The sequence below is a fragment of the Rhinatrema bivittatum genome, chromosome 3, assembly GCF_901001135.1.
Source record: "Rhinatrema bivittatum chromosome 3, aRhiBiv1.1, whole genome shotgun sequence".
NCBI lineage: Eukaryota > Metazoa > Chordata > Amphibia > Gymnophiona > Rhinatrematidae > Rhinatrema > Rhinatrema bivittatum.
Window position 1 is genome coordinate 91,463,794 of NC_042617.1, and position 18,364 is coordinate 91,482,157.

The following is an 18,364-nucleotide window of genomic DNA, read 5'->3' on the forward strand; positions in this document are numbered from 1 at the left end:
CCAAGCTCCCCCTGCGCGTGCCGAGCCTATGTTGCATAGGCTGCCGGCGCGCGCAAAGCCCCGGGACGCACGTAAGTCCCGGGCTTTCCTGGGGGGGGCATGTCAGGGATTGTCGGGGGGTGTGTTGTGGCCGGCGCATCATTAGGGGTGTTCCGGGGGTGGGGCTGCGGGCGTGGTTCCGGCCCGGGGGCATGGCCACGGCCTCCGGACCAGCCCCCGAAGCGGAACATGGCGCGCCGGCAGCCGGCTCAGTGCGCGCAAGTTATTCCTGCCTTGGGCAGGCGTAACTTTTCGAACAAAGGTAGGGGGGGGGGGGTTAGATAGGGCTGGGGGGTTGGGTTAGGTAGGGTAAGGTGCGGAGGGGTGGAAGGAGGGAACGGAGGCAGGCTGCGCTGCTCAGCGCGCACAGGCTGCCGATTTTGCGCAGCCTTGCATGCACCGACCCCGGATTTTAAAAGATACGCGCGGCTACGCGCCGGTCGCACAAACAAAAGTATGTGCGAGCGTAGTTTTTTAAAATCTGCCCCTAAGTGCTTCTGGCTGCGAGTGTGAAAAATCATGTGCTAGGTGCAACAATTGCTGCAGTGTCTGTCTTTGTGAGGGCGCATGGCTTGTTCCACATCAAAAGGGATTGTTTTCAGTGTTCTGTCGCTGCAGATATGTTGTCGTAAGAAGATAATTTTAGGTAGCTTAGCTATTTCAGAGTCATGGAGGGCTTCGGCTGTTCAATGTACATTAAGTTTGTCATATGTTTCTGTGGTGAAGATTATTGTTTGGCATTTTCTACACATCTGTCCTTTGAAGTATTACAAGTTTTCCTATTCTTATTTCCAACAAGGTCAGTTTTCTTTAGCTAACACTGAGAAACATTATTTACGATAGAAAAAAAGTCGTGTAAAATGACATTTCAATTATGCTAGAAAAATATGTCAAAGGACCTTACTGGGAGCTCACAGGAGAACCTTTAAGAAAACAGCGGCAGACAGAACGAGGGGGCCTTCTCTGAGATGAAGGGGTAATTGATTTCATCACCTTCAAAGGAAGGGATTGTTACTCAGAAAGGAAGTAGAATTAAGGAACATTTTGCCATAAGAAGCCGGTATAGCTGGAACTCTAAATCAATTCAAAAATAAATTGGACAAGTTTTTAGAGAAGCAAGGTGTGAGTGTGCATGATGGTACAGTTACATGCAGGATAAAGTGCTACCTCAGCAGATCTAAATTGATGGCCTTAATTGGAGTCAAGAAGGATTTTTTTTTTTTTTACTGTTGCAGAACTGGTTTCAGGTGCAGTGATTTGTTGCCTTCCCCTGGATTAATATGTCTAGAGAGTGTTACGTGTGCCGTCCGCGGCAGACCCGTGAAACGGCCCCCTCACCTTTCCACAAGAACTCCAGCCTCTGGTTCCTCCTCGCTGGCGGCGGTGGGCCGCCAGTTCCATCCTCGGGCCTCCCTCGGTGCCTCTGACTCTGCCACAGTCCCCCGCCGTTCCCGGTCCTGCTGCTACTGCTCATCGGGCCTCTCCACATGGCTGCGGAGAGACGCCACTACCCGCACCGCGCCCCTCCCTAGGTGCGCGCGAGTGCATCGCTGATCCTTAAGTAGGGGCCGCGGCAGGAACCTAGCCGCAGCCCCAGATGATGACGTCAACCTATTCATAGTATTTAAGCTCATGCTCCGCTCCATAGCGTTGCCTTTGCAACAGGTCTCCTCGCTGGTCGAGTACTCGTTGCTACTAAGAGATTTGTCTCTTCCCTGTGTTCCTGATCCTTGTTGTTCCTAGTTCTTGTTTCCTTGTTCTTGCCCTGCTTATGCTTCGGATTGACTACACTACAGCCTATCTCCAGACACAGACCTCCGCTTCGCCTGACCTCACTACAACCTATCTCCAGCCCCAGACCTCTGCTTGTCCGATTATGTATTGCCTATCTCCAGACTCCGACCTTTGCTTCATCCGACTACGCTATTGACTATCTCCGTGATCAGACCTCAGCTTTGCTTGACTACGCTATTGACTATCGCTGTGATCAGACATCAGCCTTGCTTGCCACTGCCTCTGGATTGCCACCAGCCCTGACTTGCTTACCATTGGATGCCTCTTCGGCCTACTCCCTGTACGTGGATTCATCAGGCTTCGGCCTACTTTGCTCAAGTGCCCCCTGTCTGCCTTCGTTCCATTGGCCCCCGAGTTTCCAGGACATTATCCAGTCCAGAGTAGGACTGCACCATCTCTCGCCTGCTGTCTCTGGTTTGAACCAATTTCTTTTGCAACTATATACAGAGGCCCACCTAAGTCCTGCCAGCCCCGGCACCCAAAAGCTCAACCCGCGGGGAACGAGGGCTGGTATAGGTGACGCTCCAGCGGCCTCTTCCTATTAGCCCACTCCACCTGCCAACGGTGGGGACCCGCAGGTCCTTACCTACGGGTTGCGTCAACCCCACTTCGGCCCAAGGGTCCACCTCCGACGCAACAGGGAGCTGTTGGGCTTCTTTCAACCTAACATACTATATAGTTTGATGTCACCAATCTAGGGGTTGTTTGTATATCTAATTTAATTTAATTTCTCTGAGGCTGTTTATGCTTTAACCACTCCCATCATCTGTCAGCTTTCTTGTCCTCTCTTTAAGCCTGATGTTTGACAGGACACTTGTCCTTGATTAGGTGGTATTTAAAGGAAGGATGAAGTACTTGTTATTTTGTGTTGTTTTATCTTTGTCAGTCACACAATAGTAAGATTCTCCTGCAGCTGCATGATAGCAACAGATGCCTCCAAGTTCCCCCAGCCTATGGTTATTACCCAGTTTTCACCCAAACATTCCAGTTTTGGACAGCTGAAAATGAATAAAATCTACTAGTGTCCAGTTTTCTGCAGCTTTTCCTTGTCACTGCCGATCCCCAAACCTCTCTCTCTCCTCCTGCCACCAATTCCTGATCATAACTCTCTTCCTGTTTCCAATCCTCAGGTCTCTCCCCCCCCCCCCCCCCCCCTTTATCTGGTTATCCCCTTTGTTTGCTGTTCCTCCACTGCTCCTTCCCATTTCCTGCAGATTGGAGGAGAGCAGCCTTTTCTGCTAGCAGGTATCAGTCTGATGGTTTGAACTGTGCAGGGCCAGCAGTTCCCATGAGACCACGGGCCACCGCACGGTTCAGACCACGAAGGTGAAACAGGCCAGTGGAGAAGGTCAGACGTGCAGTTCTCCTCCTGTCAGCTGGGGAAAATGGGAGGCTCAGGACCAAGACTCAGTATGGGGTGGGGGGCTAGTAAAGGACCCTGCAAGGATTGGACCAGAGAGGGGAGGAATGTCTGAGTGCTGTCTCTGGAAAACATGGCAACCAGCAGCAGCAGCAGCAGAGACCAGAGAGACTAGGAGAGGCTCAACCACGTCCCACGCTCCTCAGCATCCCTTCAGCCTGCCAGAAAGCACCAGATGGTATAGCTTTATTTCTTTATATTTTCAACTCTGTAAATAAAAATTAGAATCTTACATTTCTAGTCGGTGGAGTCAGTTCACTTATGAATTACTTTGTGTTGTGATCTAAGATTTGAATGTGGGTTTTTAAGTGGATTGACCTGGGTGAGGTAGCAACCTACTCAGGAATGGGTAAATATATTTGGATTGGAAATGAAAGCTCTAGGAGAGAGAAGGCTTCTATGTTTGCGGACAGGTCTGTGGAGAGAGAGGAGGGCGTATATGGAGAATTTATGGGGGATCCTCCTCCCGCATACTCCAAACAGGCTTTAGTGTGCAGAATATCTCATGATTATCTCTTTTTTAGAACACTTGCTGTTTAGCAAAACATGAATATTTCACACTTTATGTCCTCCTGAGGCATAAATTGATTTGAGTGACTTAAGACTATGGAACATCATAGGCAAACTAAATCTAGAAAGACAATTAGAGCTAAGTTCCATGGAAAAAGTCAGAGAAAACAATAAATTAGCTAGAATGCAAAATGCACAGAGGCAAAAATTTGCTGCTTTAAGAAACAGTCACGAGAAAATATACTTTAGTAGAAAGAAATGTTTGTAAACCCCACTCATTCTAAATAGCAGGTCTACTGTGTCTATGTCTATTACATTTGCCAATAACAGTTGGGTCAAGAACGTTTAAGCAAAGAGTTCAGTTAAAAAAAGATCCACTGTAGATCAGTTTAAGAAGATTTTTTTAAGCCACCCCTGAATAGCATCCTTGTTTTCTGGTAATGGTTTCCAAAAGCAGATCACCAAGACGTCTTTTACTTGAAGGACATTTGGAGTGACCAGATTCTTAAAAGAAAACATATTTGTATTTTCCAGCTGTCAAAATATTTCAGTTATCTGTGGAGACTGCTGTTAATTGCTTAGGGGCAGATTTTCAAAGGGGTATGCAAGTAATTAGCAATTATTACACTCCTAATAACAACCCCCCGAAAACCTGCCCCAAGTTCTCCCTGCGCGCGCCGAGCCTATGTTGAATAGGTTCGGCGTTGCACGCAAACCCCGGGACGCGCGTATGTCCCGGGGCTTTCCTGGGGGGGGGTGTCAGGGGGGGATGTCGCGGTGGCGTGTCATCTGGGGGCGGGGCCATGGGCGTGGTTCCGACCTGGGGCATTTAGGGGGCGTGGCTGAGGCCTCCAAAACTGCTCCCGGGCCGGGGAATCGCGCAGCCGGTGCCTCGGGCAGGCGTAACTTTTCAAACAAAGGTAGAGGGGGTTTAGATAGGGCTGGGGAGGTGGGTTAGGTAGGGGAAGGTGTGGGGGGGTGGAAGGAAAGTTCCCTCCGAGGCCGCTCCGATTTCAGAGCGGCCTCGGAGGGAATGGAGGCAGGCTGCGCGGCTCGGCGTGCACAGGCTGCCAATTTTGCGCAGCCTTGCGTGCGCTGACCCCAGATTTTAAAAGGTACGCTCGGCTACACGCGTATCTATTAAAATCCAGCGTACTCTTGTTTGCGCCGGTCGCGTGAACAAAAGTACGCGTGGGCGTACTTTTTTAAAATTTGCCCCTTAATGAATACACACAATCCAGTGGAAGGAAGGTAGTCTCCATGAATCCAGCCTAAAGAAACAAAACATTCCCTAAAACTAATATATTATAGGGGGTATAAGTGAAACATGCAAACAATGCAGGATTATTTCAGGAGCACGTATTTTTTCAAAAATACATTGGATTTATAGTTATGGTAGACTTTGTTTTTTGTCCAGAAGTTTCTCCTTTTTCTTCCAGCTTAGTCAGAATCAGTGCTGGCATCCTGGCACCATGAGCCTTCATTCACAACTTCCCAGGGATTTTCCCTCTATTTGAATAGACCCTCGCTCCCTCCCACAGTTCCTGGTTTGGTTGTTGCAGCGAGATTCCTAAGACCTGGAGCCATGCACCAGGACTCCATCCAGTACCCTGTATTTTTCATGGGCTATAAATCCAGCTACCAGATGCACTTGTAACCATGACTATGTCTTCCTCCCCTCCCCTCCAAGGGCTGTAAATGCTGCCTCTGAAATATCCCCAGAAGATCCAAATCTAGGAACCAAACCAAGGACCCTGTGCATGGCAGTGCACAATGCTTTCTTTTCAGCAGGAAGATTGGCCACACAGCTGCATGTGGGAGAGAGGGCTGCATGGACGAGGAGTTGCCTGAGCATATCCTCTGCTACTGCACAGCAACTCAGAAGGTGTGGGAGAGAACAGGGCCAGCTGGATGGAAAAACTCAACCTGGGTGGAAGACTGACAAAAGAGGCAGTCCGGTGTGGGTAGCTGGACAATATGAGGCCCTGGGGTAAGAATGTACATTCTGATTAACTTAATAAAAAATGCATTATGGCATGCAAGAGTCCAAATGAATGAGAAACAGACTAAAAATTGATTGAAGTCTTTGTGATAAGAAAAGCAGAAAAGAGCTCTTATTTCGAAGCATTTGAAGAATGGAAGTGGAACAAACTGTGAATTATGGCTCTCTCAACAGAGAATCTAGAACCCAAAATTGTGGGATACCTTCTGTGAAGTCCTTGCCAATGTCAAATAAGCAGGTTGGTGTTTCCTGGTGGGTTGGAGTGAAAAGGGGGTTGATAATGAAGATAAGTATGAGGAATTGCGAATGTTGAGTGATACTGAAAATTGTTATTAGGAGTGTAATAATTGCTAAAGAATGATATGTGAGTGATAAAATATGCTAAACTATATTTATTTAATTGAATAAACTTGTTAAAAATCAACCAGGCTGGCCCAGTCATGGTATACTTCTTAACACATTTCAAGTAAAGGTCAAAGTGAAACTGAAGATGTAACACTGTGAAGAATCACTGTGGACCAGTTGATGGCCCAGTGGCTGCGTGCGAGAGTCCTGGGTTTGATTTCTCAGCCCAGCCTCTTCTGCTGCCTGCTGGGTTCTGGGGATGCAATACAAGCAACATTTACAGCCACTGTTGGGAGGGACTCCCTGTCAATGGGCAACAGCAACACCTATCGGGTGGTTGGTTCAATGCCACACATGTAGAGCTCCAGAAGGATCTGTACCTTTGTGCTGACTGTGACTGGGATGGCTGGGCTAGATGGGAGAGGGTTAAAATAGGGTAACTATGAAAGATGGTTGTTGGTTTCAATAGAGGCCAGTTTTGAGTGAGGTGGGATTGTATTACTTATCCTTTGCTTTGTTTCCTTTACAAAGTTTGAAGTAACACTAAAACAAGCCCTGAGCACGGCAGAAAACAGCCTATTCCAGCTTTCAGTTGGACAATGGATAAGGACATAACTAGACGGACTCGGCAAACATTAAATATTCTTTCAGAATAGGAGTCTGCTTGTGCATGAATCCAGCAAAGTTCAATTGCATAAAAGAAACTATCTCCTGAAACAGCAGAGAGCACTCACTGGGGAAGAAAATAATCCTTCACGGACAATAGGGTCATCATTTTTCATGCTTGGAAGCAACATGCTCAATTGCAAGATAGTGGTCACCTATTGTATTGTGAAGGGCATTGATACCTGTTGCAAATGTGTCTTCATACTGATAAGGAAAATTACTTTTGCTTTATTATTCTTGGGAGTGAGTAATCATATCAATTTACCTTGCGCATTACTCTTCAATTACCTCTCTGCTACTGTTCATTCTACCATGTATAAAGTACCTTGCAAGAGAGAGAGAGAGAGCAAGGTTTTTATCGTGTAATTACTACTGTGTTTTTAACACTGAAGGTTGGAGACTTCCACGCTATTACTTTAATGGATTGCAACCAATAGGTTGATCGCTTGCATATTGCATTTTGAAATTACAAAACAGACATTTTGAATCCAGAATGTGTGCAATAACATGACTGCATTTTTTCTATGTTATTATTAATTGTTCTAAATCCAAATTATTTATATTTTAATTGAAATATTTAATAATCATGCTTAATCAAATCAGAAAGCTGTATTTTCCCGGAAACAAGCTCTTACAGGCTCCAGCGATCTCACTAATTCTGGTCGTTTAGATTCAAGGCGTCCCATTATTCCTTCCTGTAATTGTGTGAGAGTGGGGAACCAAAAAAAAATGCTTTACGCTTGCACTCCTGCACTGCCACTGTATCGAGCAAGTCTCGGAGAATTTGCTTACAGTAGACTGACCATCAAGCCTAAGACAACGGTATTCGATCTATAGGCATGCTTTAAATTTGCTGTCTGACACGGAGAAAGCAATCCGTGAGAAGTAAATGGCAATATTGGGAGAGAACAAAAAAAAAAAATCTGGGGCGCCGAGAAGCAGAGATGACCAAGGACTTTCCACTGAGAGGGAACAGCTAGAGACAGCAGATGCAGCAGCACTGACTGCATCATCCATCTCACATCTTTCCCTCCCTCTCTCCCTCCCTCCCTCTTTCTCTCTCTCTCTCTCTTTCCCTCCTCATCTCTCACATCCGTTCTTGCACCGAGTATCTCGGGAGACAGCAGCAGTTTGGCTCGGGCACTCCTATGGGACACTTAGAATGACCACCTCCCTGGGTTTGCTTGCTCCCGCGGAGGCCAGCCGGCTGCTGCTGAGCCCCAGGAACCGCTCCCGGGAGGCTCTGGGGACCGGCACCGACCCCCCCGACAGCAACCTGAATATGACCACCGACTCCTTGCAGGGAAAGGGGGAGGTCGGCATGATCGTCATCCAGTTCATTTACGCCGTCGTCTGCCTCATCGGGCTGATCGGCAACTCCATGGTGATCTTCGTCATCCTGCGCTACGCCAAGATGAAGACGGCCACCAACATCTACATCCTGAACCTGGCGATCGCCGACGAGCTCTTCATGCTGAGCGTGCCCTTCCTGGCCGCCTCGGCGGCCCTGCAGCACTGGCCCTTCGGGCCGGGCATGTGCCGCACGGTGCTCAGCGTGGACGGCATCAACATGTTCACCAGCGTCTTCTGCCTGACGGTGCTCAGCGTGGACCGCTACGTCGCCGTGGTGCACCCCCTGCGGGCGGCCAAGTACCGGCGGCCCACGGTGGCCAAGGCCATCAACGCCTGCGTCTGGCTCCTCTCCCTGCTCGTCATCTCGCCCATCCTGGTCTTCGCCGACACGCGCGCCTCCGCGGAGGGCGCGGTCATCTGCAACCTCCTCTGGCCCCGGCCCGCCTGGTCGGCCGTCTTCGTCGTCTACACCTTCCTGCTGGGCTTCCTGCTGCCCGTGCTGGCCATCTGCCTCTGCCACGTGCTCATCGTGGTGGAGATGCGCGCCGTGGCGCTGCGCGCCGGCTGGCAGCAGCGCCGGCGCTCCGAGCGCAAGATCACGCGCCTGGTGCTGGTGGTGGTGGCCGTCTTCGTCGTCTGCTGGATGCCCTTCTACGTGGTGCAGCTGGCCAACCTGTTCGGGCCGCGCCTGGACGCCAGCGTCAACCACGTCTCGCTCATCCTCAGCTACGCCAACAGCTGCGCCAACCCCATCCTCTACGGCTTCTTCTCGGACAGCTTCAAGCGGGCCTTCCAGCGGCTCGTCTGCCTGCGCTGGCTGGAGGGCGCGGGCGCCGACGAGCCGGTGGACTACTGCGCCACGGCGCTGAAGAGCCGGCCGGGCCACCCCGGCCCCTTGGACTTCCCGCCGGAACCCCTGCAGGGCGATCCGTGCTACAAGCACGGCGCCGTCACGAGGACGACCACCTTATGACCGGCCCCACCCCCCCCCCCCCCCCGTGCGGAACTGCCTGCCGCGGGGTGACCGTGCTTTCCCTGGATGTGCACGTGCCGGCGGGTTAGGTATATGTGTCTGTTTCTTGTGTGCTGTCGGTAAGTGTGAGAGAAGGTTGTATAGTGATGATGATAATAATAATGATAATAATAAAAGGAATGGAAGTACTCTGGCCCCCCCTGTATGCGCCTCTCATTGAGCTAATAGGTATTGTGCATATGATCAGTGCATTTGCCAATTATGTTAGTGGTTGTTTTAATTGTCCTGGCCAATTTTGCTTTTTGTGAACTCAGCCAAAGCTGTGTTGAAAGACAAAGTCCTATAGGTCTTATTCAGAAAAGACTTTCCCCATTCTGTGCCTATGGAAATCATCTTTACTGAATGAGATAGAACTAAGGAAGTAAATATGGTACATCCTGTGAGAAGTTGGTGTTTTGATTAGCCCGTGATGTGAAGGGTTTCCCCATAACCTCTCATACCCAGACACTGAGCCACCAGATCCCCAGGAGTTTGATATCTATCCTCTGTTTCCTCTCTACTTCCTCATTCCTTCTCTTTTAAAACATTTTTGCCTGTCTTTGCCTTATTTCTTTAACATTTGCTGTTCTTCTTCTCTGTGCGGCTATCAGTCTATCCACAGCCTGTCTTCCCACTATTGTTACATTTTCTCACTTCCTCCTGCAACTCCCCTCATTCTCTTGTACCTTCTTTTCTTCCCTTCCCATGAAGTTAGTATGTAGCACATTTAAAATAAATTGGAGAAAATATTTTTTCCCCTCAATGAACAATTAAGCTGTGGAATTTATTGTAGGAGAATGTAGGAAAGGCAATTAGCATAGCTAGATTTAAGAAAGATTAAGACAAGTTCTTAGAGGAAAAGTCCACAAACCTTTATTAACCAGTCCCACATAACTCCTCTTTCAGTCCTTTTCAACTTTCTGTCCCTCTGAAGCCCCCTAACCCAGCCCATGCCCCCCAACTCCTCACGCCAACTCCTCCTTACAGCCCATGTCCGCTCTCTCATATCCTTTGCTTGCTTCTCTTCCTCTCTCCCAGCTTCTCTCCCTTTCTGCCCCTCCCAGTCCCTCTTCCTCATAGCTTGGGTCCCTTCTTTCAGCCCTCTCACCCTCACAGCCTATGTCTATTCTTTCTCTCGCTCTTCCCAGCTCCACTCCCAGCCCCTTTAGCCATCACATAGCTCTTCTCCCCTCTTTCCATTCCTCCCCCCCCCCCCCCCCACAGGTGCTCTCCTCCTCTTCCAGCTACTTCTCCAGTCCCTCACAGCATTTTCTGTCTTCCAATCTGTATCCATTTTCACTACCTCTCTCCTCTCTCCCAGCCCCTCAATCATCTCCCCTCCCCCGTCCTCAGCACCTCACTCAGCCTTTCTTCCCCTTCTCAGTTCATTTTTTCCCTTTTTCATTGCCTTTTCTAGTCCCTCAAGCCTTTACTCCTCTTTATTAATGCTATTTAATGGACAGGATGTTTGCTTCTGCTACACCGTTGCTGCTTTCTCTTCCCCTTACAGCCCAGGCAGGTCAGGCATTCCTGAGCCAGTCAATAGGTTGCAGGAAGATGCAGAAGCAGTAGCTGAGGAGACAGAAGCATTTGTGGCTTTCCTTCCCTGTGGATTGCAGCGTGGAGCTCTCAGCTCCCAACCAGCAGGAGCATGGGAGATAATGTTAGGGGTGCTCAAACACCCATAGCACCCAGAGAGCTGGTGCCTTCAGTTGCTGAAATTGGGCAGAGGAAGTGCTCTGAGCATGCTGCAATTGTGATGTCACCTTGAGCTAAGGGCAAGAAGCCCACGCTTTAGTCACCACCCAGTCTTAACTAAATATGTGGCCCAACTCCATAGAAATCAATGAGGGTACAAGAATACATGAAACAGAAATTAGTCATTTATTGTGCTAAAAAAAAATACACGTGTGTTTATGCAGAAATATTAAACTATATTATAGAGGATGTAGGGAAAGGTCCCTTGCACATCAGAAAATGTGTCTCATGCATATTTCATATGTAGCTTCTAGCCAAGGGCCACAGGATTCGATTAGACAACTGGTCAATGAGATCCTGAACTGGACCATGCAGGGACAATCTCTTCTCCTCTATTACTATACTAATGTGTCTGAGAAACTAAATCTGTTTGCAAGATTCCAGACAGTGCCCTTTAATTCACAGACTACACACGACTGACTCAGTCCATAGCACTATTAAAAGTAATTGATTTTCACATCACAGCAGATGTCACTTTCAGCTGTTTAATGTAGATGGCACTTAAACTCTCGGCCTAACTCTGCTCTGCTCCACTGTTCTCTACTGCACAGATGGACTCACAGCACCCACACTTTCAGAATACCATCCTGAGACCCCCCCGGGGTGGAAGATCCAAGCAGATTAGATGTTCATTAAGCTCCCTAGGGCTCAAACACGCCCCACAGGACACTGGATCTGCTGGACTGGCATCTGGGCAGGTAGTCACTGCCCCACACTCTGCTCCCTCAGCACGGAGGACCTCTCAGGATCTCTCTCAGCTGCGGCATGCTAGACCATTACTGCCCTCTGCACAGGGAATCAGTGGCTTGGGCAAGAGACAGCAGCAGTAAGCCTGCACTGTGCGTTTGCTTTCCCTTCCCTCCTTTATTTTCCTTATCCTCTTTTCTGCTGTTTCTTTCCTTTTCTTGCTGAACTATTATCTACTGCTTTCCCTCTCCTCTCACTTCCCCTCTTTGCTGTTCTTTTCCTCTTCCTCATATGCTCAGTATCTTTTCACCTTCTCTTCTCCTGTGTTGTCCTTTTTTCTTTTCTCCCACCTCTGTGCAGAAAGGAAGTTTTTCTCCCTGGTGCTCCTGCTCTCACTCTCCCGCAGCCCTGTTGGTTCTGTGGCCCGAAAGCCAATTGCCCATGGGAGGAGGCAGGAGCAAGAGAGAAGCGCTTCCTTTTGGTCCTCCCTTATGGACACGATCCCCATACTGCTGATGTAGCTGTTGAAATATCATTTGCCAGAGGGAAGAAGCAGAAAAGCCAGTACTGAATAACTGCCCCAGGTCTGGAGAACCTTTAAACTCTCCTAGAATCCCAAAATGGGGTCACTGGACCATGAGTTTCTGGCTCAGGCATGGGACATTTCCTAAGTATGGGCCTTAGTTCTTCAGATGGCACAGGTAAAGACCTGCACCACCATAAGGCAGCACAAATCATTACCTAGGACAGTAGATTACCCAAGGTGACAAAATCTGGCTGCCTCAGCTATGTGCCTTTGAACACCCCACTCAACATTGGTTCACCTGGACCTCCATTCTCTCCTTTTTCGTGCTCAAATATTCTTTCTTTCTTGATACTCCAGGTGGCCCTGAACCCAACTGCTGCCCAGCAGGGGTAGTGACATTCAATCACTGAGCATGTGGATTGTGAGCTTGCATGTGCGCACAGTCCCTGTGGTTAGCCCCTCCTTCTCCTTCAGGCTTCCTGTTTGGACAGGAAATCTATTCCACGGGATGAAACTAGTGCACTTCAGGGACTGTTCCCGTGCTCAGAGACTGGGGACTGCTATCTTTGCTGCTAGCACAGGGGTGAGCAAGCTGGGGTGTGGTCTCCTGTGGGGAGGCATGAGTGATCCTGAAAATAGAGGGGGGAGGGGCATGTTGACTGCCCAGTCAGGGAAATAAAAAAAAATGGGCATGCTGTTGAGTCTCCGTGCTCTGGAGGCGCTGCAAGCTCAGCAGGCAGGGAGCTGCAAAAGCATAGTGACATCATTGTAAGTATGCCAAGGCTTGGCCATGCATCTCTTTCAGTGAGGCTGGAGAGAGGAACAGCTAGCGGTGGTGGGCCCTGGCAGGGAGCTGTTTACTCTGTGGAAGAACTGGACATAGCAAGAGCCACTCAGGAAGAGCTGCCACCATCAGGCCTCAGCCCAGAGGAGTTCCTACTGTCACTGGATCCTTATGGGATAGGGATCACAGCTGATGTCCACCCAGGGGAAAAGGCGAGGTACACAAGGGGAAAAGGCAAAGAGGCCAGAGAGAATAGGGATATTGGGAAGAGAGAATAAAGGCAAAAAGAATTAAAAAAATAAAGCTACATAAATAAATAAAAACATGAGAAAATAAAAAAAAAGACAAGCAAACTAAGAAAAATATAAAATTAGAGAGAAAAAATAGGAAAAGTGAGTGAAAACTGTAAAAAAGCAAAAAAAAAAAAAAAAACCACAACCCAAGTTGGATAGGGTGGGACAGTTTTTCTCAGCTCCTAAAAACTTTTGGCTGGTACCTACATTTTTTGAAAAACATTTTCAGTTCTTATCAATGTCGTGCATCTCTGTCTGGGTGGGTATCATGTCTCTGTGTCTGCTTTGCTGTGCTGTGAGTGGTCTTTATCTCTGTGTGTTATATGGTGTGTCTGTCTGTGCCTCTGCCTCTGGGTATGGTGTGTCTGTGCCTCTCTCTGTGCCTGCTGTCTCTGGTTGTCTGTGTTTTTCTGTCTCCGTCCGATGAATCTGTGATTCTGTGCATGTCTGGTTGTGAGTGTGGTCTTGGTATCTGTCTGTGTCTCTGTTTTTTCTTTGTCTCTCGATCTGGGTGTGGGATGTCCTGTGTCTGTCTGTATATGAGGTATCTGTTTCTCTCTGGGTGTGGGATGTCTGTGTCTGTCTGTATATGAGGGGTCTGTTTCTCTCTGGGTGTGGGATGTCTGTGTCTGTCTGAATATGAGGGGTCTGTTTCTCTCTGGGTGTGGGATGTCTGTGTCTGTCTGTATATGAGGGGTCTGCTTCTCTCTGGGTGTGGGATGTCTGTGTCTGTCTGTATATGAGGTATCTGTTTCTCTCTGGGTGTGGGATGTCTGTGTCTGTCTGAATATGAGGGGTCTGTTTCTCTCTGGGTGTGGGATGTCTGTGTCTGTCTGTATATGAGGGGTCTGTTTCTCTCTGGGTGTGGGATGTCTGTGTCTGTCTGTATATGAGGTATCTGTTTCTCTCTGGGTGTGGGATGTCTGTGTCTGTCTGTATATGAGGTATCTGTTTCTCTCTGGATGTGGGATGTCTGTATCTGTCTGTATATGAGGTATCTGTTTCTCTCTGGGTGTGGGATGTCTGTGTCTGTCTGTATATGAGGTATCTGTTTCTCTCTGGGTGTGGGATGTCTGTGTCTGTCTGAATATGAGGGGTCTGTTTCTCTCTGGGTGTGGGATGTCTGTGTCTGTCTGTATATGAGGGGTCTGCTTCTCTCTGGGTGTGGGATGTCTGTGTCTGTCTGTATATGAGGTATCTGTTTCTCTCTGGGTGTGGGATGTCTGTGTCTGTCTGTATATGAGGTATCTGTTTCTCTCTGGATGTGGGATGTCTGTATCTGTCTGTATATGAGGTATCTGTTTCTCTCTGGGTGTGGGATGTCTGTGTCTGTCTGTATATGAGGTATCTGTTTCTCTCTGGGTGTGGGATGTCTGTGTCTGTCTGTATATGAGGGGTCTGTTTCTCTCTGGGTGTGGGATGTCTGTGTCTGTCTGTATATGAGGGGTCTGCTTCTCTCTGGGTGTGGGATGTCTGTGTCTGTCTGTATATGAGGTATCTGTTTCTCTCTGGGTGTGGGATGTCTGTGTCTGTCTGTATATGAGGTATCTGTTTCTCTCTGGATGTGGGATGTCTGTGTCTGTCTGTATATGAGGGGTCTGTTTCTCTCTGGGTGTGGGATGTCTGTGTCTGTCTGTATATGAGGGGTCTGTTTCTCTCTGGGTGTGGGATGTCTGTGTCTGTCTGTATATGAGGTATCTGTTTCTCTCTGGGTGTGGGATGTCTGTATCTGTCTGTATATGAGGGGTCTGTTTCTCTCTGGGTGTGGGATGTCTGTATCTGTCTGTATGTGAGGGGTCTGTTTCTCTCTGGGTGTGGGATGTCTGTATCTGTCTGTATATGAGGGGTCTGTTTCTCTCTGGGTGTGGGATGTCTGTATCTGTCTGTATGTGAGGGGTCTGTTTCTCTCTGGGTGTGGGATGTCTGTGTCTGTCTGTATATGAGGGGTCCGTTTCTCTCTGGGTGTGGGATGTCTGTGTCTGTCTGTATATGAGGGGTCTGTTTCTCTCTGGGTGTGGGATGTCTGTGTCTGTCTGTATGTGAGGGGTCTGTTTCTCTCTGGGTGTGGGATGTCTGTATCTGTCTGTATATGAGGGGTCTGTTTCTCTCTGGGTGTGGGATGTCTGTATGTGAGGGGTCTGTTTCTCTCTGGGTGTGGGATGTCTGTGTCTGTCTGTATATGAGGGGTCTGTTTCTCTCTGGGTGTGGGATGTCTGTGTCTGTCTGAATATGAGGGGTCTGTTTCTCTCTGAGTGTGGGATGTCTGCCTGTGTGTGTGTGTGTGTGTGTGCTTGCTCCTTTCAGTAACTTGAAGAGAAACAAAAGGACGGCTTTGAGCCACTGCCTCTCAGTGTGGCTGCCTGAAGAATAGGATACCCTTCATATTTATATATAATACATATACACATATATATAAATAAAAACAAAAGAAGTTGCCATACTGGATCAGACTGAGGGTCCATATGTATTTGTGTATGTCTGTAGGAAGTAACACATCTTGGGGAGAGGGCCCTCAGCCAACTGCTTGAACTTAAGAGGGGACTATGGCTCAGAAGAGTTTCTCATCCCTACGCTAGGAGCTGGGTTCAGGGTCATCAAATGCAGAAATAGTATTGCAAGAAAGAGGTGATGAGCAGGGAGAATGTATGCCCCTTAGAAGGAGGCAGAAGGATGAGGAGGATGAAACCTCAGTGTGAGTAGAGGCCAGGGAGGGATGTGATGGATGCCTGTAAGAATGGGGCGTGGCAAATTTGTAATCAGAAAACATTGCACTGGTCCCACTGTGGGCCTCACATCAGCCAGAGGCCCTTAGGCTTGCTCACAGGGCATTAATCTAGCCGTGTGTAGTGGGATGTGAACAATATATGTAAACATTCACTTGTGTGAGTGAGAAGTAAGGGTATGTAGTAGCGTTAACTAGAGCTATAAGTAGTCAGACTGAGTGCACTGTTTAACCTGCAGTTGGATGCGATTGTATAGGCGTTCCTTAATCCCCTTATGCAATAAGGGGATTAGCGCCTCCATAATGTGCGCCCAACATGCAGCGAAATGAATAGCGCTCATCACATGCAAATACATGTAAATAGAGCTATTAGTTATTCACTTCCAATGCAAAAAAAAAAAATGTGCGTCCAATACGCACATTTTTGTGCTCAGAAATGAATGCCTGCTCGGAGCAGGCATTAATTGTTGAGCACAACCAAAGGTTGTACAGAAAAACAGAAAATACTGCTTTTCTATACATCCTCCTACTTAATATCGTTGCGATATTACATAAGAGGAACAAAATCTTTAAAAAAGTTTTTTAAAAAAGTGCCAGTGGTCAGGTTCAGGAAATGGACGCACAGTTAACAAGCATCCGTTTCCCGAACCCCTGGCTGTGTGCCGATTAGGAAAATGAACGCCGATAAATTTGGCCTCTGTTTTCCTAACTGGTGGACAGCCGACCGCTCATGGGCTCCCTCTGTCAAGAAGGTGCTAGAGGCATGTAAAGCAACCCCTAATTTGAATATTGCATAGCACCCCCAGGAGAGGTGCCAGGGGGCGTGCTAGGAAAGCGGGCACTGAATACTCAGCGCCTACTTTCAATGCAATCGTTTTGCATTGGCCCCAATGTGCGCTGTGCGTTTGAGTAGATCATTTGCGTGCGTGTGGAAAGTGTGTGAAGTGCAAATAAGAGTTTGTGTGAGACGTGATGGAATTCAAAGCTGTGAATGCAAGCAGGGCTAGACTCAGAATGGGAAGAGAAGAACAGTATGCCTGCTGTTTAGGTTAATGAAAATTTGAAGCTAGACCAAGGCAATTTTTAAAAGACAAGAACCATGATCCTAAGCAGGAAAAATGTCACTGGCCCTTAAAAATGACTTTTTCAGGGAAACTTTAGCCAGTGCATAAAATTAGAGGAGAGTTGTTAAAACTTTGTGGTGTTATTTGTTAGACCAAAAGAAGACTTGGCAGCTAGCATTTCCATTTTTCCATCAAAATAAAAAAAATGTTTAATGTATCAACAATGTTTTAACTGTCCCCTAAGTAAGATTTCAGACTGATTTTAGCCCACTGTAAAATGTATCCCTTTCTTGATCATTTTTGTGCTTGGAAGATGCTTTCCCTGTTCCAGATTTGAGGAACTCCTGGCTGTTACCAAAGTGAGGAATCCTGCACTTACAGTTCTAGATATTTATTGCTCATCTTATTTGGTGCTCTGAAGCTTTGCTTATAACATGTGGATCTATAAATGTAAAATATATCCCCTACTTCTATTGATGCTACTTCAGAAACATATGACATGCAGCACTGAATCTGAAGCTTTATTGAAGTATTTCACCTCTGAATCTTTTCCAGTATTTCCTCTCAAGTCCTGAAATGGAGCATCTGGAAATTGTTTGAACAGAAAATGTAGGAACAGATTTGGATGAAATAATGTAAACCAAGTTTTCACAATGGCCCTTCGCTTTTTGACTTTCCAGCTGTTTGTTCATCTTTTTCTCACTCTCTCTTTACTAATTGTTCATACCAGTTTAACATGTGTAGGGAATGGATGCTATAAAAAAACTAACTTTTCCCCTATCCGCAGGAACATGCCTTCCTTCAAATCCAGCAATGAAGGCCTCTTAGGAAGACACCTTGAGATATACTTGGAGGTGGCAGCAGCCTGATTATTAACTAAGTACATCTGTCTTCTGCAGACCAGGATACTCAGCCTTTAATTCCTACTGATCCACAAGCAAGTCTCAGCGACACATTTAGAAGTTCCCTTTTACTGTAAAAATCAGCTCCGTTTTATTCCGTATTTGCCCATTGAAATAACAGGATGTTCCCGCTGCTGTTAAGCTATTGGAAAATGTAGCATAGCCTGGCTTTTGTCAGGCTATGCTACATTTTGTTTTTTGTGAGTTGTCTGCTTTTATGTATTGTTCTTTTTTTTTTTTAATTTTAACTCATTTTGAGAAAGCAAGACATCAATCTTAATAAGTAAAGCAAATAAGTACCTCAATTTCTGCTTGTACATTTTCCATAGGCAATTGCTGGGGCGAGAGATGTCAGTGACATCACGGTTAAACTGAAGGCCTCACTCCATGTCAAATGGATTGCATGTTACAGTAGAAGGTAACAAGATTAGTACTGGAGAAAGCTGGATTTGCTGAAGGCTGTGATACAGTCTCTTAATTAGACCAG

General features: G+C 47.5%; 1 protein-coding gene across 1 annotated transcript; it reads left to right on the forward strand.

The window, feature by feature from the left end:
* The first annotated feature begins 7,829 nt into the window (after window positions 1-7,829).
* SSTR4 (somatostatin receptor 4) lies at window positions 7,830-18,003 on the forward strand. Its single transcript, XM_029593465.1, has 2 exons — window positions 7,830-9,221; window positions 17,763-18,003. The coding sequence occupies exon 1, from the start codon at window positions 7,939-7,941 to the stop codon at window positions 9,100-9,102; it is 1,164 nt and encodes a 387-aa protein (XP_029449325.1). The 5' UTR covers window positions 7,830-7,938; the 3' UTR covers window positions 9,103-9,221; window positions 17,763-18,003.
* The last annotated feature ends 361 nt before the right edge of the window (window positions 18,004-18,364 follow it).